The 23,789-nt window shown below is 38.8% G+C and overlaps 1 protein-coding gene across 1 annotated transcript in view; it reads right to left on the bottom strand.

The window, feature by feature from the left end:
• The window catches only part of LOC124359350, a 109,757-nt gene that overhangs the window by 14,343 nt on the left and 71,625 nt on the right, over positions 1 to 23,789 (bottom strand). Inside the window, 1 exon segment of the mRNA XM_046812026.1 lies at positions 14,742 to 14,834. Coding sequence (XP_046667982.1) covers positions 14,742 to 14,834 — 93 coding nt within the window.

The raw sequence follows: 23,789 nt of genomic DNA, 5'->3' as shown, positions 1-23,789 counted from the left end.
ACAATTCCACTGCAAGTCCACTAACCTCTAGTAATATGTAGCCTTCTCGTTCCAGACCGCCAGTGCGGCGCGGTGAACCAACCCACCCCAATCTCGACCGTAAGATGCACCGACTTTGATCGTGTCACGTTAACATCCATGACTCGGAACCTTAAGCGAGACAATAATTTCCTGTGTGTGATTACCCCGTGTCCACGCCACTTCCAACGCATCGTTTCCGGTCTTTATAACAGGTCTAGAGTCTTCAGTTGTCCTGAGCAACGAGGCGAAACACGGTGGGTTTAGTGACAATCAAGGTGGTCCGCAGACCGTGCATTAATGAATCATCACGGAATCGAACCGTCACTTTCCATTTCGAAACGATTACAGTTCCCAATTCGTCAGCGAAAGTCCGGTTTCATCGAATCCTATTCAGGTGTTCTGAGCAACTAGTTTGTGTCAACAGCAGCAACTTTAGGTTCCTTTCAAAGGACCTCTTAGTGTAAGAGTTTTATTTGACCCAGGTCAATCTCCGTTGAATCATCACGTCAATATACTCTAAATTACACTTGTGTCTTCTTAACTAAAAGAAAACCGACATGATAAACCATCATTCAAAATCCAGCACATAAATTGTCGTCCCGTATTTTTTCAAAGTAACACACAATAAGCCAATTATGTTAGGTATACTTTAAACAGACTGTACGATCTTCCTATGTAAAATCAAACTCCTTCAGATTGCGACCTATACCGAGCGGATCTTCCTCGCGACGAGTTACCGCTGACCCCAGAGACCTCTGACTCTTGACCCTGGACATACACGGCCACGGACAGAGGGCTAATCACAGTTATCGTCGTCCTTCCACAGTGAAAAACAAAATACTTCGGCGATTTTGCACACGTGCCTTTATCCAAAACCTGACTTTCCAACAATAGGTTTTTGTCCTTGGCAGGAAAATTACGATAAATGATCGTTAATTTTCCAATTATGAAATTCAAAACAATTCTAGAGCTAATCACTAGACTTATTCAGATACCTTGACATAGAACACTTGAAACAAACATGTTGTTAATCCAAGTTTGAAAACAATTGCATTTAATCTGCGGTTTCGGGGATTATTTTCAAGAAAATGTAACACGTCTACATAAAAGCCTATTGACAAGATGAATACAATGTAAACATGGCACTGTCTATCTAAACTGAATATACATTTAAAAACCCGTTATGTATTAAATAAAAAAGGATGAAAATAAAATCAATATGATGTTAAGCTGTAACAAAAGTGTACTCATATAACACATCCAAGTCAAAAATTAGAGTCGATTATTGTATTATAGAGAATCGATAGGTATCGATGGCCGTGCCCCGGAGCCGCCCGCGGTCAAGGCCTGCCCCCCCCCCCCATCACTGTCAGCAGAGCGTCGAGGTGAGAGGTCCACTCTTACAACTCGCGGGGTCTCTCTCTATCCATCCTTCTACAGGCCTCTTATACCGCAACCACGGTCTCTCTGCTTACCTTCCTCATCCCGCTCAGTCTACGCGGTAGATGGTATAGGACTCATAAGACTGAAGGATAATTATAGGATGTGTCAGAAATTTGAAGAAATAGATCTACCTGATATCTAAGAAGACTTGCTTGAATCAATCACAAAATTATCAACGATAAGCAGCTTATAGTGAAATAAGCACAGTTGTAAAAAGACTTTCGAGAGTTAAAGATGGGCGACCGTTTGCATCCTTTTCTTACAAAATTACCCATTTTGGAATTTCTGGAACGAAACCCATTATGCTCCTGAAAACCGTGGTCACTTAATTATTTATAGACTGTTACCACTGCACTCACCCTTACACAAGTGGCAGCTGTAACCGACTATCTGTTTGCTCTAAATTATCAAATGGGAGCATAGCATAATAACTACTTTTTTTAATGTATGTGTTACCTTAAAGAACACATGTTTTAATCATTAAATTAAAGCATACATATGACATGTTTCAGAGGTAGAACAACAAGTATATCCTATAATTTTAAAAATTCCTCGAACCTGGATTTATTTTTTATTTTGCTATCAAAATTACACATGTAATAATAGCCTAACATTCAACTATTTAAATAGAAATTAATACAACTGGTCAACGATTATCGGGAATACCACTCCTTTGAGATAATTCAGAGGCGCAACTAATAGGGCCGTGGGGACGCGTGCTAGAGTTAGGGATCGTCATAAGGATACACATAATCCTTCAGGATCCTTGATTCTCTGTAGAGAATATATAGTTATGACTCGGATTTCCTGAAGAAAAGAACATATTTTTAAGAATGTTCTCTTGCACCAATTACGATTTCAATGACAAAATATGTACTACTACTACTTTGATGATCCCCACTGATACAAAATGGAAGTTTAGAGATATTGAAAATTAAAATTCATACTCTACGGAATTTTAAAATTTTAAAAAGAACAACCACGACAGCCATGTTTTGAAGAGTGTATTTCGAACGCCACATGTGAAATATAGACGTCCTATATCTGTACAACAATCTATCTTGCATCACAGAGTTTCGGACATTGAATTAAGTAGCGCCAATAATTCAGTATTGTATTTTAAGTGATTTTGCAACATTAATACTTCAGACACATTACTGGGCAATAAACCGGTGAAGTAACAACATTTGGCCTCGAAAACAGCAGACACCACGGTAAATGTGAAGGCCAGCATGTACCGTGTATTACCGTCTGTTGTGTAGTGGACGCGGCGCCCTTCCACCCGGTCACCCAAGCAGGCAGATCTCGCTCGCCTCTACTCCACTTTCACGACCTCCTTCAGCACAACCCGGCGTGGATTCTGGGAAGCCGCGCACGGCATTTCCTGTACTTCCGATTCCTCGGCCGTGAGAAAGTGTTAGGTGCGTCACTGCATTTTCTCAGTAACGTCTCCCACTCACGCGGATTTTCAGGATGAAAAAGGGTGATTCACATTAACTGATCTACTATGGACTGGCGCCAGTGGGTGGCGAAAATGTCTGAAATGAATTTCATCCAAATATCACTCTACCCCATCCGTTTTAGGAAACTCTAAACTCTGTATCCATAAATCGTGTACAGTATAAACCTGCTGACGTAAAAATGTTTATTCAAGTAGTCCTCCGTTGAAATTTAGGTTATAAGTGCAATGGAGAACATATTATGGATGCGTTAATAGCATATTTCTATAATTAGGACTATCAAAGTCAACGGGTTTTGAATTGACAACAGCAAAACATAATAATGTGGCGAGACCTTTTAGTTCGTAGATAATTCTCACGTATATCAGATAAATTACAACCAAAACACGTTTTTATTTAGTAGAAGTCAAACGACTTCAAGATTGCCAGCCGAAGCAGCTTCAGTTTTTGCTCAAACTATATATAATCTTATTACTCACATCTAGCTTCCGAGTAATACCTCCTACAACCGCTTCTGGCCAGACGACCGCCAGACACGGTCACAGCTTGGACTTGCGACATTGTGAGTCACCGCGTGTGGGTGCTCCAAGGATCTATACTTGGTCCTCTTCTCTTATTTTCCTGTCTTCTGCCAGGACCCTTTTATTCCGTCCGCAGAGCCCATCAGATCATTACAGTCTCCGTTCAATATTGTTAAATAAGCTCTATGTTTTTTTGGAGGCGAAATGTTTGGGGTATTTGAGGAAAAGAGGATAACCAGACTAAGTTTCGTAACTGTAGGAATATTCTTTATCGAGACTTTTCGAAGGAGAAATTATGTTGGCTACGCCATTGTCAGAGAAAATCGGCGTATTTACATCGGCATAGAAACGTGATCGTCTAAGTTCATCAAGAATTAGTTAAGAGAGTAGACTGCGTCAAATAAGAAAAACAATCAAACCATATGACTCGGATACTCTCGTGTTAAACCATTTACCTCAGTTTTTCACACTGGGCTAGTGCTCATTGCTCTTTCAAGTGTGTAGGCTTACTTATTAAGGAACGGCTACTTAACTCGTGGCGTTGTCCGTCCCTATGTGCAACACTTCTTGATAGGTCCTACATACTTGAAACTTGACACACAGGTTCCTCTTCGTACTAAGAAGAACTCTATTGATTTTGATGCCAAAGGGTAAAATGGCAGACTGTCCGCCTGTCACTGCTCTAATTCTGGTTATGTACTGTCGGTTTTTTACTGACTGGTTTTGTTATTGGATTCCCCTACTCTTGAGGTATTTTATTCAGTGGCACCCATCACAAACTGGAATAGAACATTCCTCAGCTAACTCAAACCTCAACCGCTGGTATTTAGCGAAAGGAAAGACATGACGCCACACTGCTGGAACCTATCGTGTTCTGTGGCAGAGGAGAGCGTCTGACCACTGGCTGCATAAACGACGATGGATGACCAGGGCCAGAAGCCGAGGCCAGAGGTTGTGGTCTGTGGTGGTCGAAGGACTCTCTGCCACCACTAGACGCAATGACATCTACATCGGTGGGAAACGTCTTCGGCAGAAATAATTACCCGCTACCGCTGACCACTACTTTACGTCTACCACATTTACGATTTGAAAAAGCAAAGAAATAATTTCTAAGGCTAAATTATACTTAAGAAGAATACATTATAAAAGGAATTCTGAATAAAAAAAACCGCTCCTACAAGTTTGTACGTGAGGGTTTGAAAGAACGCAAGCCGGTAATTTGCCCTCCCTTAAAAAGATTGGTTATATGGGAAACCTTAGCGCCCTAAATCCCAGTGTTACACTGCTGCCATAACACTGATAACAAACCAAATTTACCTTTTGGGTTTCCTTGATGGCATTTTTCAGAATATTCACTCTTCTCATTATAAGAAAGAATTGGGGTGAACAATTTGTATTGAAATATAATGAGGCAATACACCCAGTCTGTTGGAAGATGAAGTGACTACAATATATGTCACATGAGAGAAATATATTCGTGTGCGACCGTTGTCTACTTCGTATTCATGGTTAGTAGCTCAAAAGTTCCTTTAGTAGCAAGCAAGCTAGCGACTTTCGAAAGGTACTAAACAGCTCATGGAAGGCAAGAAGTGAATCGTGACAGTCCACGACAAGAGTGCGATGTTAGTGAAACGAACAGTAGCTGTACTGAATCAGATGTCACGGCCAACAATGTTATTGCGGCGGGTAGTACACGATCTGGCGTTATGCCCACGAGCTGAACCGGTCTCCGAGTACAGTCCATTCAGCAACTGATACCCTCGGTCGGGACTGTACTTCGCTGCTGCTGCGGCTCCATCTCAGCAGATCATGTCCACATCAATCCTGCTGTACCACTCCGCTCCTCTTAGATTACGTCTTCATTGACTCAAGTACTTGACTCGTTTAAGAGTTATGGTAGTTAGATAGATGATAGCTCGCCTACATGTTCACTGCAGTTTCATGTCAATTTGAAAACTCCCATTACATTAATTATTTATATGATTAAAAACCAACTGTAATGGCCATTGGATACTTTAACTCAGACGAAATAAGCTACAGCTCTATTTAAACATTACTTAAAATGAATTTTAAGTGGATACATATTTGTATCCGATGGCTTTCCTATCCAAAAATACATCTGAAAAGATTTATGTGATAAATACGGATATGTTGTTATCACCCATTATAAAAACATTGATTTACAAAATCTCACTACACATCATTTAAACAATTGTTACCAAGTTTAATTAAAACTGAAAATTTGTTTTTACGAATAACGTTGAAAGTTGCTGTAACGCGAATTTAAATCACAAAGAGGAGGCAACAAGCAACAAGTCTATACATTATAGTTAATAACAAACGAACAATATCTCATGTCAAACAAATTGTATAAACTAATTTTGAGGATTTGTATTTATTTATATCAAATTTCCCAACGAATAGCAAAAGAGGGAGAGAATTGATTTTGAAATAAAATTAAACTTATTTGTTTATGCATTCAATAATTTTAATAATAGGTGTGTTTGTTAATTTAGTGCTTAAAATACATATTTTCATTATGTGACCACTGATACATTTTCAGTTTAATTTATTTTAAATAGATAATATGCGAATTGCATTATGAAAAAGAAATTAAGTAATATCATCAATTATTTGACCTCTCCTCAACGCGGCTATTGTTTTTATGACATGAAGCATATGATTTTAATTTGAAGCAACAACACTGAAACCTATAGTGCGCATTCACGTATATTTTATTCTTTATCTATTCGATAGCTGAAATCTCGTTAAGAATTTTTAAACATTAGTCAACAACGCTAACCTTTTCCGTACCACTCTTGTGTATTTCTTACGAGAGCACGTGCAGATAAAAACTACATTCGCTATTGACGCAGGGGTCGTTATTTGCATTTATAACGATAAAAACGCACGGCAATCTACGATGGAAGTGTTGATTGTTGAATCGATAAAGCGGTAATTGCCGGTGAGTGACTCACGACACCTGTTCCTCGCCGCACGGCTCAAGCGGGAGTGGAACAGTTTGTTTATCGCGGACAAACACGTGCGCGTGCCGCCCTACACTACTCACCTGATAGTGGAGCCGATAACAGCAGGTAATCTACAGTATACGGCGTCAAACCGGAAACATCAGTTTAGTATGATAACAAACATAAGCGACCATTCATACCTTATCCATACACGTGGGACGTATCTAAAAATGATGTGTTGATAACGGTATTATAATCATAACGTTGATTTACTTCTTCTGATGGTAGTTTTACATCAAAAAATGAACAGGTATATTTTTTATTGAGCTCTTCCTATCGAAATAACATTATATTCCTAGTTGACTAATTAGAGTTAACAAGACAAAAACATTATTTGGAATCTACAAACATTCACACAATAACAGAAAATACCTAAAAATAACATATGTTACAAATAATGTTTTCCACAAACAACATAAAAATTTACAAGATTTCTGTTTTCTATTGTATTCTATTTACAAATCTATTTATATTTATTTTAATTTAACATATATTTTTAATAGCTTATGTGGGAAATAAGGAAATTTAGCCACTTTACTACTGTAAAAAAGTGAATTGACTTCAAAAGCAACCGCAATGTAACATAACTCACATCAACGATCTTGATGTCTGAGCAAACCGAATAGTTATCGTTGTTTGATAACGCATATATTATTACACAAAATAAACAACTTTGTACGTATACATGAACGTATTCCACTTGATATGAATATGAAATTCTTAAAATATATGTAGTAAGAATTGTACACACAATAAATCACTTAAAAACACGTGCAATTTTATACTTGTTAATTATTTACTTGTAAATTTGATCACATAAAATGTTCCGATGCCCATAGTCCACATTATACCATCAACAATACAGGCAGAAACCAATAGGAACAAACAGTACAGACTTGTATTTGTGTATCCATTTCAAGACGCCGAAAAGCTGACTCGCCGACTATAAGAGCTGGCATTTACGTAACACAAACTGTGTAAGGGGGTCACGGCGCGGCGCAGCTCGGAGAACCAATGGCGGCACAGCCATCGCGACCTCATCCGCCATCGGTCTCCGGATCTGCCCCACTGGTACGAGCACAGGACCATACAGTTCCTAACATCTCTGACAGCGGCAGATAAACGCTGAAAACCCAGACGGAAGTTGAAGACGCTAAAGAAGGCAGTTGTCACTTTTTGTGGGGCTTCCGTCCTAGAGAACTGAACCTGAACGACAGCTTTCTGATTTGTAACGGGGATCTGTGATCGTACCGTGCAAGTCTCTCCAGGGATTACGAGTGTACCTATGTTCAGTAAAAGCTATACAAAGAGTTTTGTTATGAAGCAAACATTACAAACATAAGCCAGGATTAATTATTCTTTTTATGCCGTTGGACCTAAGAATTATTAGCTTCTCATACACAATTTACTAAAAAAAACAATAAAACATATTTCTTTGAAACAACCAACAATTGAAATGTGTACTCGAATATTATATTTAAACAAGGAATTTAAATTAATGTAATTGTCTCAATACCATCAATTCAACCTAAAGCATAACATTTAACTATATTACTGCTCCCTGATTCCAAGTAACGCGGACCATTTAATTATCTACATATTGTTTCATTAATAGTACTATCAAAAAATCAGTTCTCATTTATAACTTATGTTATACATCAACCGTTATTTTAGGTCGTCCTGTAAGAGGTAAACAAAGTATCAAGGTTAAAAAATCAAATTAATAAATATGCTAACCACAAAGAAATACAAACACCATGAATTTTACTAAATGCAATGAAAAATGTATAAAGGCCGAGCAAAAATCGTGAAATGGTTATTTCATTGTTTAAGAACAAACTTAATCTCACGTTTATTCAATCTTACGCCTCCTGTTATCGAAAATCTTAATTAACTTAGATCACCTTCTAAATTAATCAATTAGTATTAATTAGTCTAAATAACATGTGACCGACAAAATATCCCAGTAGTCCCAACTAATTGTGAAATGACAACTTCCACATCGACTCATTTACTTCAGAGCATTACATTAATTAATTAACACTTACTTCCCATCAGAGTGGACTTAAAAACATACACTTATGAATTCAAATAGGCGCGAAGCTGCAGAATGATGTGTCATAAACTCGAGGGAAAAGGGAAATCCTCAAGAATAAATCTGGACAGCGGAAACGGCAATCGTAATGTTGTCGGAGTTGTCTGAATGAACCGCTGCTATTAAACAACTAGAATGACCGACTCTCATTAGGAACCTTATTAATGATGCGTTGTGCAGGGATGTAGCCACTAACTGTCGGACCCTAGATGTACAAATTGAGAGGGGGGATGTTGGCCTTCCATGCCAACACTCAACACTTTAGACTGACTTCCTAAGTGAAGTCTAATTTTGAATGCTCATACGGTAGAATCCTCCCACGGGCACCCTGTAGATACGGCCCTGGTGTGGGAATCACACAAATTACGGCGGATGGGCCGAGTCCATCAGGCCGAGGATATAAAAATTAGCCGCCAATTACTCGTTCGCCTCGCGGCAATCTGGGGAGGAAACGGAAGGGTGATAAGAGCAAACTCTGGGAACTTGCGTAATACATTCAACTCCTGAGAACAAGGTGTGGGAGTCCGGGAGCATCTGCGGGCGCGCGGCTGGCCTTGGGCCTGGGCAGGCTATCCGGGGTATCGTCTTGCAGGGGTCATTCGCAAGGTGCTGCACTTTCAGTGTGGTCAAACTTCTAAGTCTCGGATCGTTATACTAGTACTGAGAACAAATACTCGTATATCTATCTAACGGTACGATTCCAGATGAGCCACTATTTTTTATATCCGCCGCCATTAATGATTATTTCAATAATATTTCAATTTAAAACCAGAACAGGGAATAACATAAATGTAATGCTCTATGTAGCCTTTAGTGTATTACAGATTATTACACAGAGGATCATTCAGTACACGGTGGAGAAAGATTGTAATGATTTTGGGGGAGACTTGATGTGCAGTCTACAATTTGGTAAATATCAAATGATGTCCATGACAGAAACGATTACTGAAAAGTGGGAGAGGACCATATAGAACTCCAAACTCTGATAAATTATTGCTTAGTTCAAAAATGGTTCATACATTTAGAAAAATACGATGGATTTTCTTTCTTCGGTCAATCTGCACTTTTTCGTTGTTATCAGCAACCGATAAGATATCGATAATCATCACGCTGATTCAGTTGTTCGAATCTTCATCACTTCCAGTAACTCGCCGCCAGGAAAATGGAATACAGCACTCCAAGTGTTGGAGAACACACAAAGGAAACAGTATAAGTCTTGACGTGGGTTTTAGAAGGCGCCAAGCTCCAAGGCCAAACGGCCCAGTCTTGCATATTGCATACGGAGTGACGTACCTCCATCATTGAGACTTTTACTGTTACCTAACCACCAACACAGCTGCAAGCAAACCCGACAGCGGCGCGTGGGTTACACAACTCACTATGGACTAAGGAGTCTGTGTATGGTGGTACGAGGCCAACACAAGGGCCTCTGCTAGGCCCACTACTCTTCCTGCTTTGTGTATGTTATAACGGTCTTGCAGGCAAAAAGTCCAAGAAACATTCGTCTGAACTTTTTGAAATAATTTGGCAGCCTTATCTACAAAATGATCCTTTGAGATGGTCAACTACTGTTTAACACTGAGAGAACCTGGAGAACAATGGATGTAACGGCTTGGAAATCATACGTCACTACGCTACGGTGGCGGTCTGAAATACACCATTAGATATACTGCAGAGGAGATTCGTCCACAACGTCATTCAAAGACGTCACTTGAGCTAAGAGGCTACGTCTGTGTGAAAGGCACTTTAGCGCTATCTGGAATTTCCAAGATTTTTAAAGAGTTCTAGATCAGAACGAGTTAGTTGTCAGTGTTTTATGTGCTTGTAAACCCACAGCATCCATTGGATTCTCCTCATCACCATCAAAAATCCGATTAAGAAACAATCTTATAAGGACCTGACAAGAGCCACGGAGAGCTAGCTAGATGGGCCCAACACCGGCCCCTGGAATGGTAGCAGCAGAGACCCAGGACCGCTTGTCTGCGGTAATACTACGGTGTCGGAGTGGAATGTGGATCTAATATAAGGTTACCATCTGACCGGCAGCTTCTCACAGGCTCTCATTGATATCAGCGCACTCGGCTACCTTCGGCCCTGGCCGTCCTCGCCGTTTACACGGCTCTCGAATTGTAATTACAGTAATTGATAGGCTAGCCCGACTTGTAACAGATCTCCACGGGTATTAAAATACCGACGTTTGAGGAAGCTTGGTTAGTAGCCAACGTTTGTTTCGTGAACACCTCTACAGTTTTATTAACAAATAATAAGAAGCTAAAGAGCCGTTTTCTATTAGCCTGCAGTACAGCACTATTAATAAAGACGAATCTTGTTGCAAATTATTATTATGTAAAACATGGCTTTGGGTTAATTTTTAGTGTAGGTTACGTTCTCATAAATCTCAGCCTGCTGCCAAATGAACGGAGTGATAAAAATTATAGAAACCCCACAAAATTTCCTTTTTAATAAGGTGTTATACCTGGAATAGTGTGGTGAATAATGTAAAATTCTAGTGAAATTCGATTTTTCCCATATCATTCTTAAAAAGGCATACGTTTTTATCATACCTTATCATTCTCCCTTAGCAAGTTATTTTGTTCCTTTGAAAACTTACACCCCGTTGTACGAAGGTCGTATCATCCTCTTCAGCCAACAACTTATTCTTATCAGCGTAGAACGACTTGTATACAACAATCCAACCACAGTAGCAGCCATCAGGCACTGGACTTGCAAATGTTGCCTCCCTCTTGTGAGTACTCCAGTTTCGAGGCAGTACGGTGAATGCGAATGATCTCAACATTGGACCAAGATTCCAAGAGAAGAAATGGGTTAATCAGGCTATAGTAATGCTTGGCTCCCGACTTTATCAACTGCCGCTCCCCGACCAACGCGGTAGTCCAGTTCCCAGTGATGCGGCTGCGGATAGGTTCGTCGCTCCCGAAGACAGAGTGCCGTTGTGTCGCGGTCTGCCGACTCTGCTGCTGCTGCTAATCCCTGCTGTTTTGTGTGGCTCTCAGCTGATCGCGCCATTGTTGTCCGCAATCTGACCCGAGCCAGGAGACAGCCTGATTGCTCACATCGATTGTATCGAAGAGTGCTCCGCGATTATCGTGAAGTCGAGAACCGACCTTTGAACCGTGATCGAATTGATTCGCTGTACTCACATAGTTTGCTCGTTCCACTTAGACATTTGAATTGTTCGGTTAATTGATATGATTGCACAATGACGGATCTTCCAATAAAGGGAAGGAAACCACCAAAGACGCTTAGACGCGCAGAACACATTGCTGTAGTCCTGAGCGCAGAATTCCACTTCAAATTTACCTCAAACTATTATTTTTTTTATAAAAACTGGCTGAACTTGGAATTAATCGGTCGTTTTTGAACAAGACTAATATTTTGTGAGACTAACTTCTACTCTACAAGAGCAAAACCAGTTAATACTATTATGATTGTTGAATTGTTTGAAACTGACCTCGACCAAAGACATGTTACTTCCTGTTTAACATCGAATAAAAACAATAACACGTAGTGTTTTCAATGTTTGGGGGATATTTTATCTTGTTCGCAGTAGTAAAAGTTAAATAAAGAAACGCTAACAAGCAAATTTTTCAGGTGCGCCACGTGTGGACGGCCAACCGCCTAGAGAAAACTTGGTACTAATGCCAATTCCAAGACAAAGATAATAAAGTCATCCAACTATAACCACAAGGCGCCACAGACGAAGCCATATCACACGACTGCAGACTCCGTCCGTGTTGTGAAAGCCACGAATGACGTCACGGCTTTCTCCCCCCCCCCCCCCAATAGTGTGTTAACTGTTGATATCCCTCCGCCTCCTACGGCACCCCATATACCCACACACGAGAGCAAGCCAGTAGTCTCTCCGTGCACCAATTCGCACGTAATTAATTCACCATTATACTCTCCTCAATGGATACCACACTTTCGACAGCACCGAGTTCCCATATTAATATTGGCTGCTTCCCGCCTTACATTATAACTGATGGAGTGTGTCCAACAACACCCCGCCGATCAGTGGAACGTAATTGAATTTCCGCTGTATACGAGAATATGAGAGAAACTGAGCTGTTAGTAGTTATGGATCCGGCGATTCAATAATTAATTTATAAATAGAAAGCCGCGTTCGTGACGTTGAATTTACTTTCATTCATGAAGTAAATTTAGTTCCATAAAATTTAATTTTACGAAAATCTTAAATCAAATTTAGTTCAAGAATGATTTTTATAGATATTTTTGTAAACTGTAATTGAAGCGTATATTTACCTCAATTGTTATTTCTCATATCAGTCACCCATAAAATGGAAATTGTTCTATTTAGATTTCTAAAAGGGATATTTTTACTAATTTGATCAAATAGGTAATATACGCTGTTATTACCATAAAATTACAATAAAATAATAATAGAACTATTACTCAACGAGATAGAATAGTTTAGTTTGAAAATGATTTAATTCAAATTACATACAAGAAATGTTTCTGTCATTTTGATTTCAACGTTGCAATCTGCATTAGAAACGGGCAATGGGTAGAGCAATTTTTAACAATGTTCTGTACTTATTTATGTTGGACTGGAACGACTTGGCAGGTAATCAACTACTTCCTGGAGCGGCGCCGCTGAGTAAACAGAACAGCGTCTCCAGACGATCGCCAGTCGCCGCTCGTGGTCAGGGACATTAGCGGGGGAGTGCGAAACGAGGCGGGCGTTGAGACAGAAAGGGCGCGGTCGGTCCGTAGGGCGCCGCTGCTCCAGATGTAGACCTGAGGTCAAGGGTCACGAGGAGAGAGGAAAGAGGGGAGAGGGTGTTGCAAAACCCGACCACTCTCGCCGTTTCCTCTACTCCTTGGCTTTGAAAATGCTATATTCACATTGGTAGATCTACTTCACGTACATCAGCAAAGTCCTCGAGGTCTTCTCGGAAAATCTTACTCGGCCCACGTATTTCCTAAATCCTAAGACTGCAGTCAATTTCTGATAAGTTTCATTCGCGTATTCCTCGATAAAATATCATATTTGTTAGATAGAGTATAATCTATTGCCAACGGGATTCGCCAAATTGTTGTAATCTCAAAAGAAAATTACGATAATGCCTAATAAACCAAACCCTGTCACAATCACGACTAGTATCTGAAGATGCCACACTATTGTCTCCTCGCAGTACTAGCAGGTGGGTTAATTACAGTGAGTTGCCTCTTCAAGCCGTGTTCTTAGCTTGAGCAGTCTTTGACCTCTGCCCAGCCTCCGAGAAACTCGGCATCTTCCACCTGGTCTATAATGTTGGCGTCTTTGGAGTGGATGTATTAGGGCTAAACAAATGCTCTTGTCGCCATTCTAGATTTTTATTTTTATACTCAATATTAAAACATTTAAAAGCAAGTAATCTGGAATAATCTGAAAAATAGGACAGCACGAAATCATTGCCATAACCACACCTCTATCTGTAATAACAATCAGTGTTCGGTGATGATAGATAGCCTACTAATACCACAAACAGAATATTTTCTCAGCAAATGCTGGATAAAGCAGTGACTGATCATGCTCTGATAAAAATACAGATATTTTCCTATTTTCGTTTAGAACATTAAATTACAAAAATTGATTGATTTGATGCACTAGATTTTATCCGGTTCTACACTACATTTGGCTTACAAAATTTTACACGTATTTTTACAAATTTTTCAATACAGAATTGCACTAAGCTCAGTGAAGTTTCAATATGTATGAAATTACTGACATTAAATTGTGAGGATAATCTGGATATTTATAGTTAGACAAACATCTGGGTAAGATTATTTATAATGAAAGAACGTGGTACAAAGACTGGTAGCTATCCTCACCCTGTTCATCCCTAACTCTCCTTCTACCAAAATTGGTAATCATGCATTGTGTACCAAATTACAATGTACATTATCTGGCTGTAAAATATAGGTATAACTGCAGTTAGAATACCGGTGGTTTCCAATTTAATACAGGTCGCCGTAGACGAAATATTGACAATATTTACCTCTTGCATTCCACCCTACCTCCTCTGGTGTTGATTTTATATGCGTTCGCGTTCGTTGAATAAATAAGAAATCTACAAATATTTTAAAGCAGTTGAGCACAAATTTTAGGTAGGTGAAAGGAAGAAACTTCCACTTGTGGGTCTCTTACCTTTAAGGCACAGAAGATGCAGGACTCCGCCATGCATGAATGGCCAGTCAGCTCCCGGAAACTCCGCCGGAAGATGTCCAAGTGCCATAACACCTGCAACAGGGGAAAGTTCTCTATCACTAATTCTTATCATTTGGGAGAAAACGGATCATGACTATAATTAACAACCGGTTTGAAGCTGGACCTAAAAATAATTAACAGTACAAGTGACTCAATACTCAAGAAAAGGATTTTACGAATGAGTAACTGAGGAATGCACGCTCTCTGGATACTTGAAATATCTTTGTAGGTCATCAACTGTTGCCACAAATAAAATCTGTTTTCAGAAGCTACAAGGAAATGTTGTGACTATAGTACTCAGAATTTAACAGAATATCGGTACAAGGAAAACGAATACGGCTACTTGGAATACACGAATGATTGTGGTTTCCACCATTGTGAAAGGATCGTTGCAATCTCTGTCGTTTCATCAAGTCTGGACACTCGCGCAATTGTCAATGATGTTAACGTCAATCCAGGACAAAAGAGCTGACGCGTGGGACAGGGGATCGCTCCTTCATAAAAGACTTTATAGAGCACCGCTATCGAGAATGGGGACAAACCTGAAGGAATGGTTCCTTCAGGACATTGACTACCTGGGATATTCGTTCTGTACTCTGTACAAGAAAATGCATTATCTGCAGGACCATACAGAAAATCTACTAAAAGTCTTAACTAAATATTTCACAGTTATACTGTGATATAAGTTTACGATTAATACATCATATTATTAGCAAAGTCGGTGCATGTTTTCGTTTCATGATTTTGATTAGTTTCCGGCAAGTTCTTTCATTTAATTTCGCATACAAACATTAGCTAATTTTTAAGCAGATTTACTACTTTAACTATTATGAACCCGTGTGAGCATTTCTCATAAGTCCGTTAGTCCATTTAATGTAATAAGTTTTCGATAATTTTTGCAAAGTTCGCATTGACCTAAACGCATACCATTAACGTTTATCACATGACTATAAATAATGAACGAATGTAATATGTGAACTGGAAAATTCCGTATTCGTCGGAATGGAAGGTACCAGTATTATTGTCATATTTTACTGAAATGTGTCCGATAGGGAACAGAGGATATTCTTGTACCTCCGCGCGAATATTAAAATAAAAATGGGTTTTTACTTTTCATCGCCTAAATTACATATTAAATTTGGTGTAACTGAGACAAACACTTTGTTCATATCGCCAAGAATACCAGGAGGGATTCTTTTCGGTGGAAAATATACTTTCGGTGTTTCTAATATCTCTGTCTTTTTCTCGGCATACTTTAATTCCTAGAAGGGCTGCAAACCGCACCCCGAGACCCGATGACCGGCTAGAACGGTGAACAATGTATTTACAAAACCCGCACCTGCCGGCCACCCTCGCCTACCTGCTGTCTCTTGCCTCCCTATTGTGTTTCTGCACTCCTCTCAGAACTCTGCTATCCCTCATTCTACCTACCTTGCCATTCTTCTCTGTCTGACTGGCCCCAAAAAATACCCCGACCTCGGGCGATACTGAAATAAATTGTACAACTTACGAAATTTAATACAGTAGTTTGAACTCCATGTTTCCGTCTCTCTGTCTGTCAAACTATGTAAAAAAATGTTCTTCTCCCTTGTACAACTGATGAAAATATTAACGGAATTGATACAAAACCTTGACCAATCAATTCTCACAGGAATATTTCTCATCTTACACAATTCTGTAGATATCACTTGTCTTTAAATTTAAATCATACGTGTTCAGGGAATATTAGAATTACACTCAAACGTTTAGATAAATTTAAAACTTGACAATAACATTTATTGTCCACATAAACCGCTGAATTCGATTAAAGATTTTCATTATTGTTCTAGTTACTATAGTATATATAAAATGTATTACTTTTAAAAACTACAAAATATACTACCGTATATGTAAACTTAGGACACAGGTAAAAAAATATTAGTAACATATAAAAGTTAAATGATATTTCTAATGTATCCAATAACGAGAAGTTTTATTTATTCTTTGCCGACAATTTAAAAAGATTAATCCAAACTTCACATTGTAACAGCTGTCATTTGTAATTTGAACACACGACACAAATTATTGTACATGGAATATGTCCTCAAACTAAAGATAAAATTAATTTTCTTCATAAAACGTTACATCAGACTTAATTTTAAATTGCAAACCAAGTCCACAACAAACATAAACAGGCGATACAGGCAACAGGTTGTAAGGAGGTATAGCAAGGATTCAAAATGGCGCCGGGTTGCTAAGACGCAAGGAACATTTCTCAAAACAATCTTACTTCCTTACCTTAGTAATTTGAAACAGAGCCTTCTTCGACTTGCGGATATCCTTCATGATAAGTCCTCACTGAACACTCGTCACAAAATTCACAGAGAGCATTTTAATTTACAAAACCAGTCACAATAGTGTAAACAAACGTAATCTCATCCCCACTGGACAACTACACCTTTGTTTATGGCGCACAGAGGCACAGGTGGAGTGGGCAGCGGACATCGAAGCCAGGTAACAACGTTGGAGGGGGTGTTGGGGGGGAAGGAGGAGGGATAGTACGACTGACAGAGATGCCGGCAAGTGGCGCCCTCTCGTACGAGCGGCGGATCATTGAACTACGTCACGGCAAACCAGTTTCTCGGCGGGACCCGTTTTACTATGATTTTTACTACAAGTACACGAACACCCGGGCCACTCGCTGGACCGGTTTCGCTACTCGCCGACCAGAAAACATCCGGCACCGGTAAACAAACCCTCCTGCGCACGTGGTGACAACAAACCATAAATTATGCTAATTCCTAGATTGAAGAGGCAGAAACCGGGTGGAACGTGCTCGCGCCTTAATCTGACTTACTAAGGGTCATTAAATCTGAATATAGTTCAAAGAGGATAATAAATGTTTATTATACGAGCACGTGTCACAAGAGCAAGTAATAAAATACCAATCTTTAATGTGCATATGCTGTAACACGGTGGTCTTTAAAGTTAAAACAAATCTCACATAGCATTAATCTGTATCGCTTTTCTTAACAAACAATTAATTTTCTCTAGTATAAATTACTAAAGATTAATCATACAAACACAAACTATAGTGTCGCGCTATAAAAGGTCTATTCGATCTCATTTTTTTAGATGTAGCTTCTCCTTAGAACGTTGAAACAACCTTTGTCTAAAATATTCAAAAGTACCTATTTTTATAAATTCAATGTTTAATAGTGTTTTTCTGCATTTTAATTTCTAAATGTTTCTCTATTAATTGCCAAAAGTTGCATACTATTTCATAAATCAATGTTTTAATAATATAGGGTAATAAATGCTTAAGTAAGGTCCAAAAACCTACACCTCTATCCAAATATTTCCTTTATGGTTTAAAATATAAAGTATGAATGCTCAAATAAAAAGTATTACATAAAGAAGCTAATTAAAATAGTTATAAACCATAGTTAAGCTCTTAAAAACATTCCTCAGACTGAAGAAGATGGTGAGACAAGTATGGATGACGATGCTTTTTCGATTTGGAAAAGTAGACGAAGCTTTAACGATCAAGAAGATTTAATAAGCACAGAGAGTGACTAGGGTACATTAAAACAAAATTTATTATGGAAAGTAAAGATGTATAACCCATTAACACTTTTGCCTTTTAGTTGTTTTAATTTAATTTTACTACATTTTACATTCTAGTTACTTTTCTGATATTTTTATTCGATCAATAATAATATTTTATAACATATAAGAATGTATTTACAGCTTTTACGTGTTAATTAACAGTTTTTTTAGCTATCTTGGTAATTTATCTCGGGAATTTATATATTTTGGAAATTTTGCCGACAACATTCCCTGGGCATATATCCTCGATTTTACATTTTCGGGAATTTTATGTCACTGTCCGGACAAAATATGTCAGCACCAAATTTGGTATTGGCGATGTAATATTAAAACTACTGAATTTTCTCTAGTCTATGTATAAACTGACCTATAAGTCTTATGTCTTATAGTACACCACACACTATAACACCTTGACCCGATCTATGTGGGATCCGACATTGACCGCGTTCACATACAAACCATCAGTTCCGCACAATATAAATGTAACTGAACATGATTTTCACCGGACAAGACTGTTATTCTTTCTCTTTACATCTACAAAACTACTATAATAACTACTACATTTTCTGAACGAAATACAAGTACGCAACATCACAAGTACGTCGTGTCACAATAAAGTTGTTAATACGACTCGTATATAATATGATTGTACTCAATTCGTTTACAAGTTTATTCATTCTGCGAATTTCTTATTGTCTTCTTGGCTATCCACAAAACAAATGTAAAAATGTTCGGTAACGCTTAACAAAATCGCATGAAATAATATGCACCATCATCGAACTCGGTGTTCCTTATACAGAGTTCAATCTTCATGCACATTTTCAAACCCATACGTCAATTTGTTCTCTACATTTCGTGCAGACAAACACAGGCGAAAATGGAATGCACATGAAGTGATAGGCATCGCCAACGCTCAGCCAATAACCAAAAGAATACATACAGAAAAGGAAATTTCTTCGAAACCAATATTAGATTACGGTGAGAAAGCAAAACAATACAAAGGGTAACAGTGACGAGAAAAGAAGGAAAAACGAATATGGTACGATGGACGAATACATAGGATGTTGTTTCTGCACAACTTATAGCGTCTCGGAGAACGTCAAAAAAGGCAAACGTTACTAGAATTTCATTTTTATTTCACATAAAAATTGTTTACTCAACTTTAAGGCTTCAAAGTCTATCATTATTATTGGCTACTATCATCATAGTCAAAGATAAGTATAAAACATTCTTATAAACAGAGGCATTCCTAATAATCTCCTCATAGCTTACATTCCTTCAGTACGGAATGTGCGCTATCCTGCTCGGAGGCCAATCAACTGAACATATGTGAGTCATATGTCACAGAGACGGACAGACGTGGCTTTGTCCGCGTGACCTTTGACACTACATCAGGCCAACATCAGACATCACTGCATCACTGAGGGCAGGTCACTAGGGAACACGGTTTAAACCCATCGGTTATATTGGGACAGGCGGTGATTAACGTAATTATTCAAGTCACCCCTTTATATAAAGTAGGGATTTGAAATGAATCACTTCGATTAAACTGAAGGTACTGGAACGAATTTAAAGAGTGAATCAGCTATTCTGACGGTAACCCTAAATAGAGGCACCAAGCAAGAGACGTTGATTCGGCAACAGGGTCTGGTGAGCTAATGTGAGCTGCCAGAGCACTCCTGAGGTTTCGCGATGATCGTTACTTACTGCGGCCTTGGTCTGATTTCTTCTCTCCTGACAGCTCCAAGGATATTATTTCTCTATCTCTGTGAACAATTTGTTATTTTAACTATACCTTCTCATGATTATTTCCAGGGGACTCTTGATAAACATTTTACAACACAAATACAACACAGTGATTTCAACACAGGACAATTGTAACGTACTGAAACGCTGTAATACCACTGAAGAGCAATATATAAACAAAGGCTACGCGATGTAAATAGAGTAAGTTAAATAGCCATTTGTCTATCAAATCAACATTTTTTTAACGCCACGAGTAATGTTTTAAGATTTACTAAGAACGCAGTTGTGAAATCCCTGCGGATTTATTTTGAATCGCAACTAATAGTCTAGCTTATATAGAGAACCAATCCATGAAATCCACAGTTTGTACATCATAATACTACCGTTTAACATTCAATAAGAAATTGGACTATTATATGACATTCAAGTAATTGAAAAATCTATGTCATACGAAAATTATTGTCAAAAGCAGGTCAATAAAATAATTTATTTTCAGGCATTGACTATTTTTTCTTTGCGTTTCATAATTTGAGTTACTTTTGATTAATTTTGGGTTTCAAACAATCTAGATAGCCAACAGATTCCTGTCTCGAAGATGTTGCGCGTTTAAGTCCTTCAGCCCGCACGTCCTAGTCGGGTTCACAGAGAAGCTAGTGCTCGTACAGAGATTGATGGGAGGTGTGAGAGAGGAAGTGGATGCAAATGAAGGAGGAAGATGCAAATAGATAAAGGTTTTGGAGTAAAATCAGAAGCGTTGTCCCACGGTTACAATAGTCCAATTACCGGCCTCCCACGGGCCGGGGCCGAGGCTCTGGCACCTAGGGCGGGCAGTGTAACACGGGGGCGACCTCATCACAAGTCGTCAAACCAGACCGGTGGGGTTTTACTGTGGATGTAGATTAGAGACGCATGTGATTGTATGCGTTGTAAGAGTTTAAAACCGTCCACGACAAGCTAAGTCTGAGTTCAGTACATATCTCCAATGCTATCAAGAGCACTTAGGAACATGTCAGATGTATCCAAGTAGGTAGTTCACTGGCTGGCTGCCACTCGGTGAACAATGCTGGTGGGCTTAATATTACAATTCAGTCTGTTACTTCTGACTATCTCTTTAAAGTTCTCACATCAGCTGGTGCAGCATGTACTGGTGAAGAAATGAAGATGCTGAGCGTTAGTATTCCCTTGTCTAATCGAGCAAGGAGGACATCGGTCCACACTGTTGGACGTCAAGACTTCAGGTCTGGGTTACTCAGGAACCTTACAATTGTACACATATTTTGTTTTATAAGATCCATGGAGACAAGGATAAGACATCTTCTTGTAATAAATTAATCAAATGAAGCAAAGCCCTCTTGGCATCAGAAATCACCGAGCTCTTCGTTGATGCAGCATTACGATGGTATTTAAGGTGCACAGAGTCTTCTTCGAAAGTCTTCGCAATAACAACGTGAAGACTGAAAGCAAGTATACGGTTGTGAATTACCATTAATGCTGGACTGTGAAAAGCTAAACATCGCTAATTTTACATCGTCTCTACCTCACTCACAATACACGATAATATATGAATACGTCCAGAAAGTATTTAGTTAAGAAATTCGTACGCCATCATTTCCAACCTCTTTATTTTCTGGGCCTCACAGGATCGAGAACTCCGGACTTCCCATAGACAATACGCTAAACATGAAAACACTCCCGACCTATGAAGTAATAATCATTACGTTAGACACGACAACACAGTTTATCAAGTCAAAAGGCAGTAAATACATCGTCCAGGAGTTTTTTTACAACTGTAGAAGATTTTTATGTCTAACACGGACCAAAAAGCCAGAAACCAAAGTGGAACCGTGTTTTGGGGCTCACAAAACCCGTATTTCCAGTAACGTAGGGTCGGGGTCGCCGTATCGACAGAACAAGCTTTGCCACTCGGGCCGGCCCGCTCTGGCTGCTTATCGCGGAGATGCTGTTGGAAGAAAGTCTTGGATGAAATATAAAAAGTATTGAAATTATTACTATTAACAATAAAAAATATTATTTATTATCTCTGTGAGAAGTTTAAAATAGGTATCTCGTTATAAGTATTTTTTACATATGTACGTCACAGTAATGGCATACTTTAATGTTCCACACCACGAAGATAGTAGGACATGGGTATATTGCAATATATTATACAATAATTATATAAAACAAGTAGTCGAGAAATTGAATTTCATAATTTATTCGTTGGTCTTCTTTAAGGCTATTTAAGCAATGATGTTACTGTTTTGTGCCGTGTTATTAGGCATCGAAGTATTAGACTATATACTTTGTTGTTAGTTCGGGTTTTCTTCACAAAAATATGTTGTACCTCTCTCCCCTGCCCTCCACAGTCCCTAGAGATTGTACAAGGAGCGTCCGACACCGAACGCTCAGCAACTTACCACAAGATTGCACAGGTAGCCAATTCAGTATAATTGCTGTGTAATTGTCTTAAAGAGAGGAGACGTCCCACAAAAGCCAATAATTGGTAGAAACGAAACGTCAAAATCTGCAGGTGGACAACCACCAACCACGCAAGCACGCAGGGGAAGGGTTCGAGTGCACCTGCAAGCAATCTGGAGCGTAGCGAAAACAATACGTGAGCGGCCTTGGGAGTTCGCTTCGCTCAGATCATTGCGGTTGAACACTCGGCTGAACACATTGTACACGCACTGGCCCAACAATTATGCCAACTGCACCGACCGATAGGAAGAGTTGAACACGGAGAAACACGCACTCCCCCCCCCCGCACATACTCAAAATCCTATTTTTTATTTGTTGGTTGTTGATTAGTCTAACAAATATTATGACGTTATTTGGTTGAATGACATTTTTGGATAATGCTTTCTAAGAGTCTTTTTTCCAATAAGACGGTAATAGGAGCCTCGCTGATTTTTTTCCGTATGTTGAAAACGCTGACACAGTATTAAGACAACTAAAAATAAATTGCCAAAATGATTTCTAAATCACAAGGTTTTTGTTATAGACCTCGAAATACTAACTTTATGTATCCATCTTCTTTATTTTGATGTTGCTTGCACTATGGATCACAATCTACTCTCACGCGTTATAGGCAAGAACAAATATTGTGTTCAATAACACAGAACGACAACTTTTGGAAACTAGCTCACAGATAGGAGTCAGACTGATTAACAGACTCCCTACAACCCTAGGAAATCCAAATGGCTTCCTAGTCGTATGAAGTATGAAATCAAATTAACTGATTAATTGGAAACACTGAGTGTTTTCACGTTAGTATGGAAGTTACGAATTTGAAAAACGCATTTTTTAATAATGTAAAATTACAACTGAGGGAAATAGTTCACCTCAAATCGTTCCAACTCTTATAATTTAAAACTTGCCTAATGGACTTCAGGAGATATGGGCTTTCCTTGTCAAATTAGAATGAAAATCTTCAGTAAACTCTGTTCATCGTGATAAAACCTGTCACTGGTTTGAAGGATAAGACTTGGTAACATCTGCTGGAGACTGTATGGTGTGGGGAATATCACACAACCAAATTATATGACCAAGTGTCCTTGGTATTTTATAATGTAGGTGCTCTAGTAAACGTATCTATACATGTGTGGACTCTAATTGGGTCGATATAAACATTTGTATATCAGCTTAGAAATAACT

Source organism: Homalodisca vitripennis, chromosome 4, assembly GCF_021130785.1.
Source record: "Homalodisca vitripennis isolate AUS2020 chromosome 4, UT_GWSS_2.1, whole genome shotgun sequence".
Classification (NCBI taxonomy): Eukaryota; Metazoa; Arthropoda; class Insecta; order Hemiptera; family Cicadellidae; genus Homalodisca; species Homalodisca vitripennis.
This window is presented reverse-complemented; position numbering and strand designations above follow the sequence as displayed.